The 13,512-nt window shown below is 50.3% G+C and overlaps 1 protein-coding gene across 1 annotated transcript in view; it reads left to right on the top strand.

Annotated features, from left to right (window-relative positions):
- Nucleotides 1-1,295: 1,295 nt before the first annotated feature.
- MAP3K15 (mitogen-activated protein kinase kinase kinase 15) overlaps nt 1,296-13,512 on the top strand; it is a 115,089-nt gene continuing 102,872 nt past the window's right edge. The window contains exon 1 of the mRNA XM_055337563.1: nt 1,296-1,635. Within this exon, the coding sequence (XP_055193538.1) occupies nt 1,296-1,635 (340 nt within the window). The remainder of the gene's footprint in view (nt 1,636-13,512) is intronic.

Here is a 13,512-nt window from a genome sequence, read left to right as displayed (position 1 = left end):
ATAAATAAATAAATAAATAAATAAATAAAATACTTAAAAAAAGACTGAGGGGGTATTGGGGGAGAGGCAGGGAGAGCTAATGGATACTGGGTTTTGGGGGGAGCTGATGAAAATATTCTAAAACTGAGTGTGGTGATGGCTGCTCAACTCTGTGAATATACTAAAAAACACTTAAATGGGTGCACTGAATGGTTTGTGAATTATATCTCAATAATACCGGTATTAAAAATGAAAAACCAAAACCTAAAAACCTTGTGACAATGTCCAGTGCAACCCAAGTTTTACATAAAAGCATTACCTGCGGTGGTAATATTTTAGTATTGGAGCCTAAAATTGTGAGGCAGGTAAAGTCCAGAGTAAAGATCCCGTTGGGTTCACAGCCTTTCATAGGTCAGGCGGGCATCCTTCTGGGAGTCTATTTCCCTGGCATACAAAATTTGTTGCTGGTGATTCCTAGTGCTTTGTCAAGGTCACAGTGGAAGTCAGGACCAGAGGGCCTGCAGTGCTGGGCTCCGAGGGTCGCTCTCGGCAGCTGGGGACCGAGAGTACAAAGTCAGAGGGGAATGACTGATCCATCGATTGGTACCGGAGGCGTTTTGATCATTGCGATTCTGGGTTAAAACTAATTCTGTGTTTATTTTTTTAAAAGATTTTATTTATTTATTCATGAGAGAGAGAGAGAGAGAGAGAGAGAGAGAGGCAGAGACACAGGCAGAGGGAGAAGCAGGCTCCATGTGGGAGCCCGACGGGGGACTCGATCCCGGAACTCCAGGATCGCGCCCCGCGCTGAAGGCGGCGCTAAACCGCTGAGCCACCCGCTACCTCTGTATTTAGTTTGAAATTGAATATTTACCTCCAACCAGCGCTTTGAAAGAGTTTATACCTGGCTTGAAGAGCTTCAGATTGTTTCGAGGGCTAAAACCGGGACTCCTGACGTTGGTCTGTCCGGCGGGACGGCAACCCCAAGGTCCTGCGACCGACGCCGAATCCGCCCTCGTCGGGCGCTGCCCGGGGGAGGCGGCAGGGGGCGCCCCGCCAGCTCCTGCCCCGCCGCCCTCCCAGCCCTCCCAGCCCTCCCCCGCCCCGCGCTCGCCCTGACGTCCCCAGCCCCCGCCTCCTCTCCCCGGCCTTCAAAGGGCGCCCGGGGGCCGCGGGGCCAGAGCTTCCGTCTGCGGCGCGGGCTCCTGCGTTCACCTGCCCGCCGCAGCTCCCCGCCCGCGCCCCGGGAGCAGGTGCCGGCCCTGCCAGCCGCCCGAGCGGAGCGGGCCCCCAGGAGGGGCGCGCGGGGCGGCCGCATGGAGAGCGGCGGCGGGGCGCCCCCGGCCGGGGCGCTCGGGGCGGCGGCCGAGTCACTGCGGGGCCTGCTGCCGCCGGGAGCCGAGGGCGCGGCGGGGCCGGCGGAGCCCGACGGGGCGGCCGAGGGCGCGGGGGACGCGGGCGGGCCGCGGCGGGCCCTGCGGGCCGTGTACGTGCGCAGCGAGAGCCCCCCGGGCGGCGCGGCCGGCGGCCCCGAGGCGGGCGCGCGTCAGTGCCTGCTGCGAGCCTGTGAGGCCGAGGGCGCCCAGTTCACCTCCGTGCCCTTCGGGCAGCTCGACTTCGGGGAGACCGCTGTGCTCGACGCCTTCTACGACGCAGGTGAGGCGGATGCCCCCTTCGCCCCCGCCCCGCCCGCGGCCCCGTCGCGCCCGCGCTCCCCGCCGGCTGTCCCCGCGCGCCGGCCCTGCCCGCCCGCGGCGACGGTGCGGAGCCTCGTACCTTTGCACAAATGAGAAAATGGAGGCCGCCGCACTGAGCCTCGTTGCTTTTTGAGCTCCTTAAACCTCAGTTGAGCCAAGAAGCGGCCCGAAACGCAGAGGATGCGGAGCCCTCCGCGCTCGCCGCCCCTGCCGCAGTCAGGGCTCCGACCCTAGGCACACGCGACGGGCACCTGGGGCGCTCTTCAAGCTCCTCATGCCCAGGGTGTATCTCAGACGAAAGATCCTACAGTCCGAGGCCTCAGGAGTTTTTAATGCTTTTCCAGGTGATTCCATTTTGCAGCCAAGAGTGGCAGTGGGGGTGCCACCACAGAGGGCGGGTATATGTGTGCAGCGGGAGGTGCTCTTAGAAACGCCCGCCGTTCCCCCCAGTGCTGTGATTCCTACCCCCAAGCGCGCTTTGACGGTGTGACACGTGTATATTTTATCCCACAGTGCACCAGCGTTGGGGGCTCGGGGTCTCCTCTGTTGCTGGAATGGGATACTAGATCTCCGAGCTCGCTGTGATAAGCGGGTGGTAAGAATCCAATCTTAAAATCAAGACTTGGGATCCCTGGGTGGCGCAGCGGTTTGGCGCCTGCCTTTGGCCCAGGGCGCGATCCTGGAGACCCGGGATCGAATCCCACATCGGGCTCCCGGTGCATGGAGCCTGCCTCTCCCTCTGCCTGTGTCTCTGCCTCTCTATCTCTCACTGTGTGCCTATCATAAATAAAAAAAAAAAAAAATTAAAATCAAGACTTTTCGGTCGGCCAGTTTCTCCAGGTGTGGAATGGATTGCTGCTTGGATGCGTCTCCTTACTGAACCTTTGGAATCTATGTGACAAGCCTCTGGCCCTTGGGTGACATTAATAAGCCTCATACATGAGAGGGTAGTTACCTGGTAGTCCTTGTGCCTTGGTTTCCCCACCGGTCAAGAGGTGGTAACAGTGCCTCCCCTAAGCCTAAAGATGTGGGAAGGTGGGGGGAGTTGGACACGCGGCCGTGGGGTGCTGCAGCAGTAGCCGTAGGGCCGTGTCTACTCCCGGGGAGGCAACCTGGATCTGCTTCCCGCAGAGCAAACGTCCCCACCTGGAGGGGGCCGGGGTGTCAGGCTTGTTCAAATAAGGCGGCAGCTGAGCCCGTTGAAAACGCTCTCTCGAGGTTTCTGACCACTTGGAGGGTGCTCCTCAGTGCCGTGTCTCTTCGGAACAGTTCCCGGGGAGCCCACTTCACCCAGAACCACTCCACTTTCTTGACTTCTTTTCATTCTCCTCTGAAATTGGAGTTTGCACAGCCTCTTCTCTGAAAGGTTAAATGTTCCTTTTGCTGTGGTGCAGGACTGTGGCCTCCTGCCTGCTGGCGCCAACTCTGAAGAGTGGCGTGCCCAGGCTTTCCTCTCTGGGGGAGTGTGTGTGTCTGTAACAAGCCTTCATCTACTAACCGGACCCCTTCTGGTTGGGTGCGAATGTTCTGTGAGTCAGAAATCTTCGGCTTTTGATTCCGGAGCTACACGACAGGCACCTTCTCTTGCTCTAGGTCCAGATTGCCTAGAATTTTCTGCATCATGTACCTCCTTTGGTTGACCTTGGCTTGGTCTTGAGTAAGTCATTTCTCAGTACGTCATTATCACTAATAAATTCTTCTTGTAGGTTTGACGGCAAATCCAGCAGTGGGTTCAGGACCCCTCCCCCCACCCCGGCTTCCTAATCTCTGCCACTGATGGACTTTGGGCATTTCCATTAAAACAACAAAACAACAGAAACACAGGAAAGCAAATCTGTCACTTTAGCTTTTTTTTTTTTTAAGATTTTATTTATTTGACAGAACTTGAGAGAGAATGAGCAAAAACGCACGCACAAGCACAAGCAGGGGGAACGGCCGGCAGAGGGAGAGGGAAAAGCAGGCTCTCTGCTGAGCAGGGAGCCCCATACAGGGCTTGATCCCACGACTCTGGGATCATGACCTGAGCCTAAGGCAGAGGCTTAACCAAGACTGAATCACCCAGGCACCCCACTTTGGCTTCTTTCTAAAAGTTCTAAAAGCACACTGTCCAACACAGTAGCTACTAGCCCCGGGTGGCGGTTTTTTGTTTTGTTTTGTTTTTTTTTTTGGCAGTTTACATCGAAGTCCGTTTAAATGCTATGTCAGTTCGTTATTTGCACCAGCTATATCTCAAGTGCTCAACAAACATAGCGAAGAGAGCATTTTCCTAATCCCAGAAGGTCCCACTGGACCGTGCTGTTCGAGAAAAATGCTTGTTGGGAAGGGGACCGCTGGAGCTGTCCTACATGTGTTTTAGGGAGCCTGATGTGAAGCGTGAACACTTCTGGTCTCTTGTCCTAGCAGGGCAAGGCTGGTTTGGATTGTGTTTTCCCACTCCTTGTGCAGTTACCCGTGGTCCTATGTGGGTCCGAAGGGGAGGTTCTAGGTCCTCGGTGCCCGGGTGATTTGGTGGGGGTTGGTGGGGGTGCGAGAGCGCCACAGGCAGGCCTTCAACCTAAGTGAGGACCAGGGACATTGGTGAAAGAACACGGCCGTGAGTACTTGAAAAAAATCCTAAAATACATGGTACATAAAATTTGCCGTTTAACCATTTTTAAGTGTGCGTTTCATTGGCCTTAAGTCCATTCGTCCTCTTGTGCAACCGACACCACCGCCCATCTCCAGAACTTTTTCATCAGCCCAAACAAAAACCCTGTTCCCCTTAAACAGTAATTCGTCGTTCCGCACTCCCCCTGGCCCCTGGCAACTGCTGTTCTGTCTCCGTGAATTTGCTTCTTCTATAGATTTCATGTAACTGGAATCCTACGGTAGTTGTGTTTTGTGTCTGGTTTATCTCCGCATAGTGTCTCCGAGGTTCATTCGCACTGTGGCACGTAGCACAGTGTCCTGGAAGCCTAATGAGTACGCCACCATTGGCGTGTACCGCATTATGTTAATCCTGGCATCTGCAGGTGGGCTTTTGGCTTGTTTCCACCTTTATAGGCCATTGTAGGTAATGCCGGAATGACCGTGGGTGTCTGAATACCTGTTGGAGTCCCTGCTTTCACTTTCTGGGGTATATATCCAGATACAGAATTGCTAGTCATATGGTCATTTCATGTTTAGTTTTTTTTTTTTTTTGAGGGACATCCTGTTCACTTTTAGTGGAGGTGGTGGTCATCCCTGTGTGCCTTTGGTCTGTAGAAGGACTAGCGTTCATTTTATTAGTGTCTGTCCTCCGTCTTCAAAGATGAGAGTCTGGAATTTAGTAGAACTCTTAAGCAGTGGGGGGTCAATCCCACAGTTCCAGTATTTAGAAAACAAAACAGGTGTTCTCTCTCTCTCTCTCTCTTTTTTAAATTTTATTTATTTATGATAGTCACACACACACAGAGAGAGAGGCAGAGACACCAAGGAGGCTCCATGCACCGGGAGCCCGACGTGGGACCCGATCCCGGGTCTCCAGGATCGCGCCCTGGGCCAAAGGCAGGCACCAAACCACTGCGCCACCCAGGGATCCCTCTTTTTTTTTTTTTTAAAGATTTTTAAAAAATTTATCAGAGAGGGATGCCTGGGTGGCTCAGTGGTTGAGCATCTGCCTTTAGCTCAGGGCATGATCCCAGGTCTGGGGATCGAGTCCCACATCGAGCTCCCCATAGGGAGCCTGCTTCTCCCTCTGCCTGTGTCTCTGCCTCCCTCTGTCTCTCTCGTGAATACATCAATAAAATCTTCAACAAAAAAGAAAAAATTATCAGAGCGCATGAGAGGGGGGTGGGGAAGCAGGCTCCCCACTGAGCAGGGAGCCCAACATGGGGGCTTAATCCCAGGACCCCGGGATCATGACCTGAGCTGTAGGCAGACCCTAACCCGCTGAGCCACCCAAGGTGCCCCTTAATTTCTTTTTCTAGAAGAAACCTCTTCTGGGTTGGCCTTTACTCCTTTTGTTTAAGTGCCCATTTATCTACTGGAACAGACTTCATGGTCCTGACTCGAGGTCACTTACTGTGTGTGTGGACTCTATTTACACGGAGCAGCCTGTTCTGTTTCGAGTGTCTGCTGCGTCTCCCCCTGGAGCTTCTCGGTGCTTGTGAACATAGCAAAAACTGAAACTTCCTGCAGGAAGGAACTCCGTGTAACTCCCTCTTGCTTTCCCACACATTTTGGGATGGAAGTGCTATTATCCCAGATACTATAGTTGAATAGGATTACTGTGGTATCAAATCTGAAACTGAGAATCTGGTTCAGTAGAATACAACACAGTTATCTCCGAGGAATGCACCGTATTATTCATGCCCATTTACTCTCCGATTGGTTGAGTGGTTAATGACCAATCTAGGTTAGAGCCTCCACCTGTGTGCTAATTCGAGGCCTTCCTGCCTTAGCTGGTAACTGGTCCAATGACAAGAACCGCCGCTTTGATCAAGCCTTGTCCCTACCTGCCCTGGGCGCTGGTTCTCTTCCAGTGCTGTTGGGTCTGGCTGTGCCTAACTTTGCTCCTCTCTGAGCCTCATTTAGATGCTGCTTTCCTGACCCAGGGGCCCTACTTCTGAGGTCTTTTTCTTTAGTTACGTTCATGGTAATTTTCCAAATGGTGAGCTCTTGCCACCTGTGGTAGGAAATCCTTGCACTTCCTGAACATCCATTAAAAAGGCCAAGGTCCTGGGCAGCCAGGGGGACTCAGCGGTTTAGCGCCGCCTTCCGCCCAGGGCCTGATCCTGGAGACCCGGGATCGAGTCCCATGTCAGGCTCCCTGCATGGAGCCTGCCTCTCCCTCTGCCTGTGTCTCTGTCCCACCTCCTCTCTCTCTATCTCTATCTCTCATGAATAAGTAAATAAAATCTTAAAAAAAAAAAAAAGACCAAGGCCTGGGCTTTGGTCTCCACATGAGCTAATCAGCTGTGCTCTATCCTGAGGACGCTCCTTTCCTGGCTGCCTCATACAGAATCATTTGCAGGTTGCAAAGTATGGCAGAGACTGCTGGGTTAGCGGAGATGCATGCTGCTAGTTGTTGCTGGAAAGCAGGCCTGGGTTTTCTAGCACCCTCTGAGCCTCGGTGGGAGGTATAACTAGCTCTGACCAATGAAATGGAAGTACAGGTGGAGTCTGTCGCTTCTGGGCCTAGGTGTGAGCATATCTAGTAGTCCTTCCCATGCTCTGTCACCCTTTTCCACAGTCCCCAGTGTAGATGATGGCAGTGGCACAAGATGGAAGGCACCTGGATCTCTGAACCACTCTTTAGATGACAGCTATTGGAGCAGGAGTGTTCGCTTATTTTGCATAAGCAAGAGAGAAGCTTTTGTTTGGTCAGGCTCCTAATATTTGGGGGCTGGGGGATGTTCTCATGGTAAGAGCATAACTTGGGTCTTGAAAATTGAGCACAAACGCTAGAAAGTTGTTGGCGAGGCATGTCTCTCCAAGAGGAGGTGGGGCCAGGTAGCCCCTCGTGCCCTGGATCACCCCCCCCCATTGTGATTTCCCCCACGGCGGAGCCCGCACCTCTGCTGCCCCGCATGAGGACGACAGAATTGAGACGCTGGTGTCCCCTGGTTAGTCCCAGCAGTGGGGGAAGAGGGGGGGACACATTCAAGTTTGTTTTCTTTGGTTTCACTGGCTTTGGAGTCTAGGTTATTTTTTTCCTATTAAGTGCTATTGTAGTGATTGTGTTTTTAAGCTGATGGTAATATCAGGCTTTCTGCCAAAATAGAGCATGTAATGGTTTAAAGTGTGACCGGCTCTTAGCTTTCGCTGTCCTTTACGTGGGTTATGTCTAGCCTCTCCATCTGTGATGTTACTTGTGGATTATTTTTAGGATTTTATTTTCTTTATTTGAAAGAGAGCATGAGTGGGGGGGAGGGGCAGAGGGAGAGGGAAAAACATGCCCCGCCGAGCCGGGTTACCAACGCAGGGCTCAATCCCAGGACCCTGAGATGATGACCTGAGCCGAAGGCAGACGCTTAACTTAACTGATTGAGCCATCCGGGTGCCCCGTTCTTGCGGATTCATCAGTCTGATGTGTCGTGTGGCAGAGACCGTGCCCTGCCTGCATCCGTCTCTTCGTGGTTCCCAGTCTCCCTTGCAGTTAGCATGGGCCCTTGTGATCAGTGCTGGTCACTGAGATTTGAGCAACATCAAGTATCACTTTGAAAGTGACTGAGAGGGATGCCTGGGTGGCTCAGCAGTTGAGCCTCTCCCTTAGGCTCAGGGCGTGATCCTGGGTTTTGGGGATCGAGTCCCACATCGGGCTCCCTGCAGGGCGCCTGCTTCTCCTTCTGCCTATGTCTCTGTCTCTCTCATGGATAAATAAAATCTTGGGGAGAAAAGGTGAGAAATTAGTGTGCCACCTCCATCTCCCTTTGCCTCTATTTTGGCAGACTCAAAGGTCATATGTTCGAGCCCCTGAAATTTTGGGGATTCGTCTCCTGGCAGCTATAGCCTAGCTTACGCTAATAAAGCTTGCAGTGCATTCTGCAGAATTGCCAAAATGCATCTCTCCGCTTTTGTGGACTTAATTCACAGGTGCTTCTGCTGAAGAGTGAGCTTTATAAATGCCTTAAGCTGGCTTGTAATTGGATGTACACTCTCCCCATCGCTCCGGAAAATGCATAGTGTTCTAAGGAAGACAGGCCTGTGGGGTGTGTGGGTTCGATGGTTGTAGAATATGCATTTTGCGTGGCATCTATACGTGGTCAGGAGACTGGCCAGATCTATTTCCAGCAGAATGTAAGGGCAATAGTTAGACACCGTCTTCTCTTAAAAAAAGTAAATATTAACGAGCAAAATCCTCAACCTGGGAGTCAGTCTTGACCCCACGCCCTGGGTCATTGCCAAAACCAGCCTATTGCTTCCAGAATGGTTCCCAGATCTGCTTGACTTCAGTCTGTGTGCCCCTGCAACCCTGGTCCAGGCGTTGGCTTTTCTCATCCACGTTGCTGCCCACGGCTTTGTCACTGGTCTCTTAATACTGGGTCAGTCTTGGTGTGTTCCACTCTGTGTCGTCTGCTTTGATGCCACCATATCCTGGCACCTTCCGCCACCCTGCAGTCTTGCTCTGCCCAAAACGCCCTTAACTTTCACATCTCCATTCTTTAAGGGAGCCTTCACGGACTCCTCGCCTGCTCTCTGCCAGCTTTAATCACACGGAGGTTTTCATTCCTAGCGAGTAACACAGTTGTGATTAAGTAATTACCAATTTAATGATCTTCTGCAAGACCTTGAACTCTTCAATGGTAGGGAGCCAGATGTGGTTTTCTTTGCTACTCCTGGAGTGATTCCTAGGAATAGCTATCCAGTTCCTTTTTAAAATAACTCTCAGTGGATACAGATGGCACTTGGTTTCTCCTGTTGAGATGAAGCAAGACTTGTTTGGTACCCTCAGATGGAAATCAGAGTGTGGTTTCCTGGAGAAACCATGCTGAAAATGGTGGACAGGCATAGATAAAGTACAGTTGTGATTCTTACTAGGAAAGAAGGTACATCCTAATGACACATTTCTGGATCTGAACCTTTCTCCTCAGTGGTACATATCAAATAGAAGAGACCAAAACAACTCAACCGGAGGCCCTGGAATGAAAACAGTGGTTTGAACTCTGTTCTGGGAATACTGATTTTTTTTTTATTTGTCCACATTTTCGGTGATGTATATTCTTCATAACATAAACGTGATTTTATTTTAAACAAGTGCAGTGGAAGATCACAGGTAGGGTTATAACTCAGAAGTCTCTTCTCTCCCTACTGGAGACAGTGGCATGGCTTGCTCAGGCCACAGTGACTTTACTCCTGGGGACAAGGCCACATGACCCCCTGACAAGACCTCAGCTGCCCTCTGGTAGACCTGGCTGCTGCCTTGCCCATGGGGGCCATTGCCAGAGCCTCCTTCCTCTCTAGCTGCTGTTACTGCTACTGACTCAGCATTAAAACCTGGAACTTTCCTCAATTCTTCGTCACATGGGCTGAGTGAAAGAAGCATTGCACCTGCAGCATTTCCTTGCAGCTTTGCTGTTTGAGCTCTGAGTGCATTTAGGGTAGATAAAATCTCGGGGCTGGCCTGCTGCATTGCCGGCTGTATGTTGTTACTGGGGCAAACTGTGTTTTGGGTTCCTAGCGGCCAATTTACATATTTTTGGAATGCAAGCCTTATTCTCCTGTTTAAAGCTTCAGTGGGGATCCCTGGGTGGCGCAGAGGTTTGGCGCCTGCCTTTGGCCCAGGGCGCGATCCTGGAGACCTGGGATCGAGTCCCACATCAGGCTCCCGGTGCATGGAGCCTGCTTCTCCCTCTGCCTGTGTCTCTGCCTCTCTCTCTCTCTCTCTCTGTGACTATCATAAATAAATGAAAAAAATTTAAAAAAAAAAAAAAAAAAAAAAAATAAAGCTTCAGTGTATCAGGCTTTGCGATAGGATCTGTTTAAATCCCGGTCAGATCACATCGGTGGGGAAGGGGTTGAACTCCTGCAAAGCCAGCTGGAAAACTGGCTTCCCCGATACCTTCCCGGCTTTCAGGCTATCGGGTGTGTCAGGGTTTGGCCAAAATGCCTGGCAGTTGTCAGGGCTTGGTTGGTGGTAGGAGGTGCAGCACAGGAAGGAGTTGAGCTGTCGACCTGGGCAGGAAGCAGAGTTCACCGGAGAATCAGGGTCAGTCCAGGGGCCGAGCAGAATTAGAGGTGGAAGCAGGAGAGGAGTAGATGCATTAGATATAGATGAATTTTTTCTTGAAATTTTATTATGGAAAATTTCAAGCATGCACATTATGCAGCTTCAACAATGATTAACATTGTGCCACGTTGGTTTTTTTTTCTTTACCACCCCCCCCTCCACACTTGGTTCTTAGTCTTAAACATTTTTACCTTATAGTGTGTATACATTGAAATGTAAGAATCTCTGCTGTGCAATTTGAGAAATGACTAAACCCGCAAAAACAGACCTTATCACAATAGAAGTCTCCTCTGTTCAGAAAGTTCCCTCATGTGGCCTCTTGCTCATTCCCCTTTCCACCGCCATTCCTGGCCCCAGGAAGTGACTGGGATGCTGTCACCACCAGTTAGACATGCCTTTGCTAGAGTTTTGTATAAAAGGGCTCCTACAGTGTGTACTCTCCTGGGTCTAGCTTCCTTTGCTCAGCGTGATGTCTTTGAGATTCACCTGTATCGTGCTGCGTATCTGTCGTTTGCTCCTTGTTGGTGCAAAGCACTGTTGGGTTGCGTGGACATAACCACAGTTGGTTTAGTCATACTCCTGTTGAAGGACATGTGGGTGGTTCCTAGTTTGGCCTGTTACAAGTAAAACTGCTATGAACATTTGTATATAGGTCTTTTTTTGTGGGCAAGTGTTTTCATTCCTCTTGGGTAAATAACCAGCAGTGGAATGGCCAGATCAAAGGGTAGGCGTGTGTTAAACTGTGTAAGGAACCTCCAAACCTTTTCCCCAGGCGGTTGTACTCTTCTCTGTTCCTAGCACTGATGCACAAGACTTGTGGTGGCTTCGCGTCCTCACCGACACTGTGTTATTGAGCTTTTCAACTTTGGCCTTACTGGTGGAGCTGTAGTGGTTTCTCACAATGGTTTTGATTCCCCTTTTGTTGATGATTAATGATGTTGAGCACCTTTGCACGTGCTTTTTGGCCATGATAGATATCTTCATGAGGTGTCTGTGGAGATCATTTACCCATTTAATTGGATTGTCCTCTTAATGAGTTAGAAGAGTTCTTTATATATTCTGGATTCAAGTGCTTTTCAGAAGTATATTTCTTGAGCATTTGCTCCCAGACTGTGGCTTGCTTATTCATCTCCTTGGGACTTTTGATGAGCAGAGAATTTTCATTCTGATAACGTCTCACAGACACTATTGTTCTATTAAGGTTGCCTCTGTGTCATCCCTGAGAAGTCTTTGTCTCCTTCCAGGTTGTGATTGTACGCATACTTTCATGTGTTCTTCTGAACGCTTGACTGTTGTAGCTTTTACCCTGAGGTCTGTGATTGGACGCAGGTGACTTGGGTGAAGAACGCCTGACACCTGTGTCAAGCACCTGAGAGAAGGGTTTCACCCTGGATGTGTGTTCCATGCACTTTGAGTCAAGTTGCTAGAACCACGGCTGCCTCGCTTTCACCTCACCATCCAGGAAAGTGTAGGAAGTGCAGGTTATCCTTTGGGCAAATGGCCTTTCTGCCCCCACCCCCCAGCGTAAAGACCACCAAAACAGATCCATTTTTAATTTTTATTTTTTTCAAGATTTTATTTAGTTATTTGTGAGAGACACACAGAGAGAGGCAGAGACATAGGCAGAGGGAGAAGCAGGCTCCCTATGGGGAGCCTGATGCAGGTCTTGATCCCAGGACCCTGGGATCATGACCTGAGCCAAAGGTAAACATTCAACCACTGAGCCACCCAGGCATTCCACCAAAATAGATCCATAATGAGGCTTGACCAACCTGTGTTCCATCATTGTGTCCCACTGCCCTTGGTAACACAAGTGGCAGAGGGGAAGAAACCTTTTGCTTGGCAGATCGGGTTTCCTTTGTTGCCCTGTCCTTTTTTGGCTGTGTGGCCCTGGATAACTTACCTAACATCTCTGAGTCTCATTGAAAAAATCTCTAGGTAGAGATTGAAGCATAGTGCCCTGAATGTGGTAAATGCTCAAGAAATGTCAGGTAGTAGGGTCCCATTATACTCCTGCAATTGGGTCAGACCTTTTCTTTCTTTCTTTTCTTTCTTTCTTTCTTTCTTTCTTTTTTTTTTTTTTTTGCCCAAAGTTTTTGAGGTTGGAGATTTAATCCTAGCTTCATTCCTGGTCCTGTGTTGAAGAATGGAAGTGAGGAAAAGGTATAAACCTCTGCTTTAATATCCTCTTTATTTTTACTTTTTATTGAGGTACAAAGCACATCCAGAAAAGGGCACAGTCTTAAATGTACTGCTCTATGAGCTCTCAAAAGCTTTACATGCTGTTTAACTCCATGCTTGGATCAAAAAAAGTAAACACCAGTGTGCTCGTTTCTGTTTTCCAGCCTAGTCAAGAGCACCAACTATCCCGATGTCTGCAGGGAGTAGTTTTGCCTGTTGGGGTACCTTTTTTTTTTATTTTAAAAGTTTTTAATTTTAATTCCAATATGGTTACCATACAGTGTTATATTGGTTTCAGGTGTACAGTATAGTGATTTGTTACTTCCGTGCATCACCCAGTGCTCGTCACAAGCACCCTCCTTCATCCCCATCAACCGTTTCACCCCCCACCCCCACCCCCCTCTGCTGACCAGAAGTGTGTTCTTTAGAGTTAAGAGTATTTCTTGTTCTCTCTCTCTCTCTCTCTCTCTCTCTCTCTCTCTCTCTCTCTCTCTATTTATAAACGGAATAACACAATTTCCTTTTTTGTCTCTGGCTCCTTTCACTCACCATTATGTTTGCGGAATTCCTCTCTACTGTTAACACAGCAGCAGTTCCTTTCCATTTCTATGTAGTATTTCGTTGTAAGAATACACCGCAGTTTATGTTCTCTGTTGATCGTCGAGTCCTTCCCAGTTAGCAACAATTAGGAACAGCGCCACCGCTGAGACTCTTCTACTTTAAAAAACAAAAACACAACAACCCAACCCACCCAGCCTTCGTGAGGTATAATCGATCCGGTGCAGTGGACAGCCCAGCGGTTGTTGCATGTCTGGGGAGCCACACAGCCATCACCTCTGCTCGCCCCAGGCCCCTTGCATTGCACCCAGGAAAACCCCTGCACCCGTTAGCAGTCCCTCCCCGCCGCAGCCACCCAGCCCCGGAGCTGGGCATCCTCTCCTCTCCTCTCCCTCTCCTCTCCCTCTC

This window comes from Nyctereutes procyonoides, unplaced genomic scaffold, assembly GCF_905146905.1.
Source record: "Nyctereutes procyonoides isolate TBG_1078 unplaced genomic scaffold, NYPRO_anot_genome, whole genome shotgun sequence".
Classification (NCBI taxonomy): Eukaryota; Metazoa; Chordata; class Mammalia; order Carnivora; family Canidae; genus Nyctereutes; species Nyctereutes procyonoides.
This window is presented reverse-complemented; position numbering and strand designations above follow the sequence as displayed.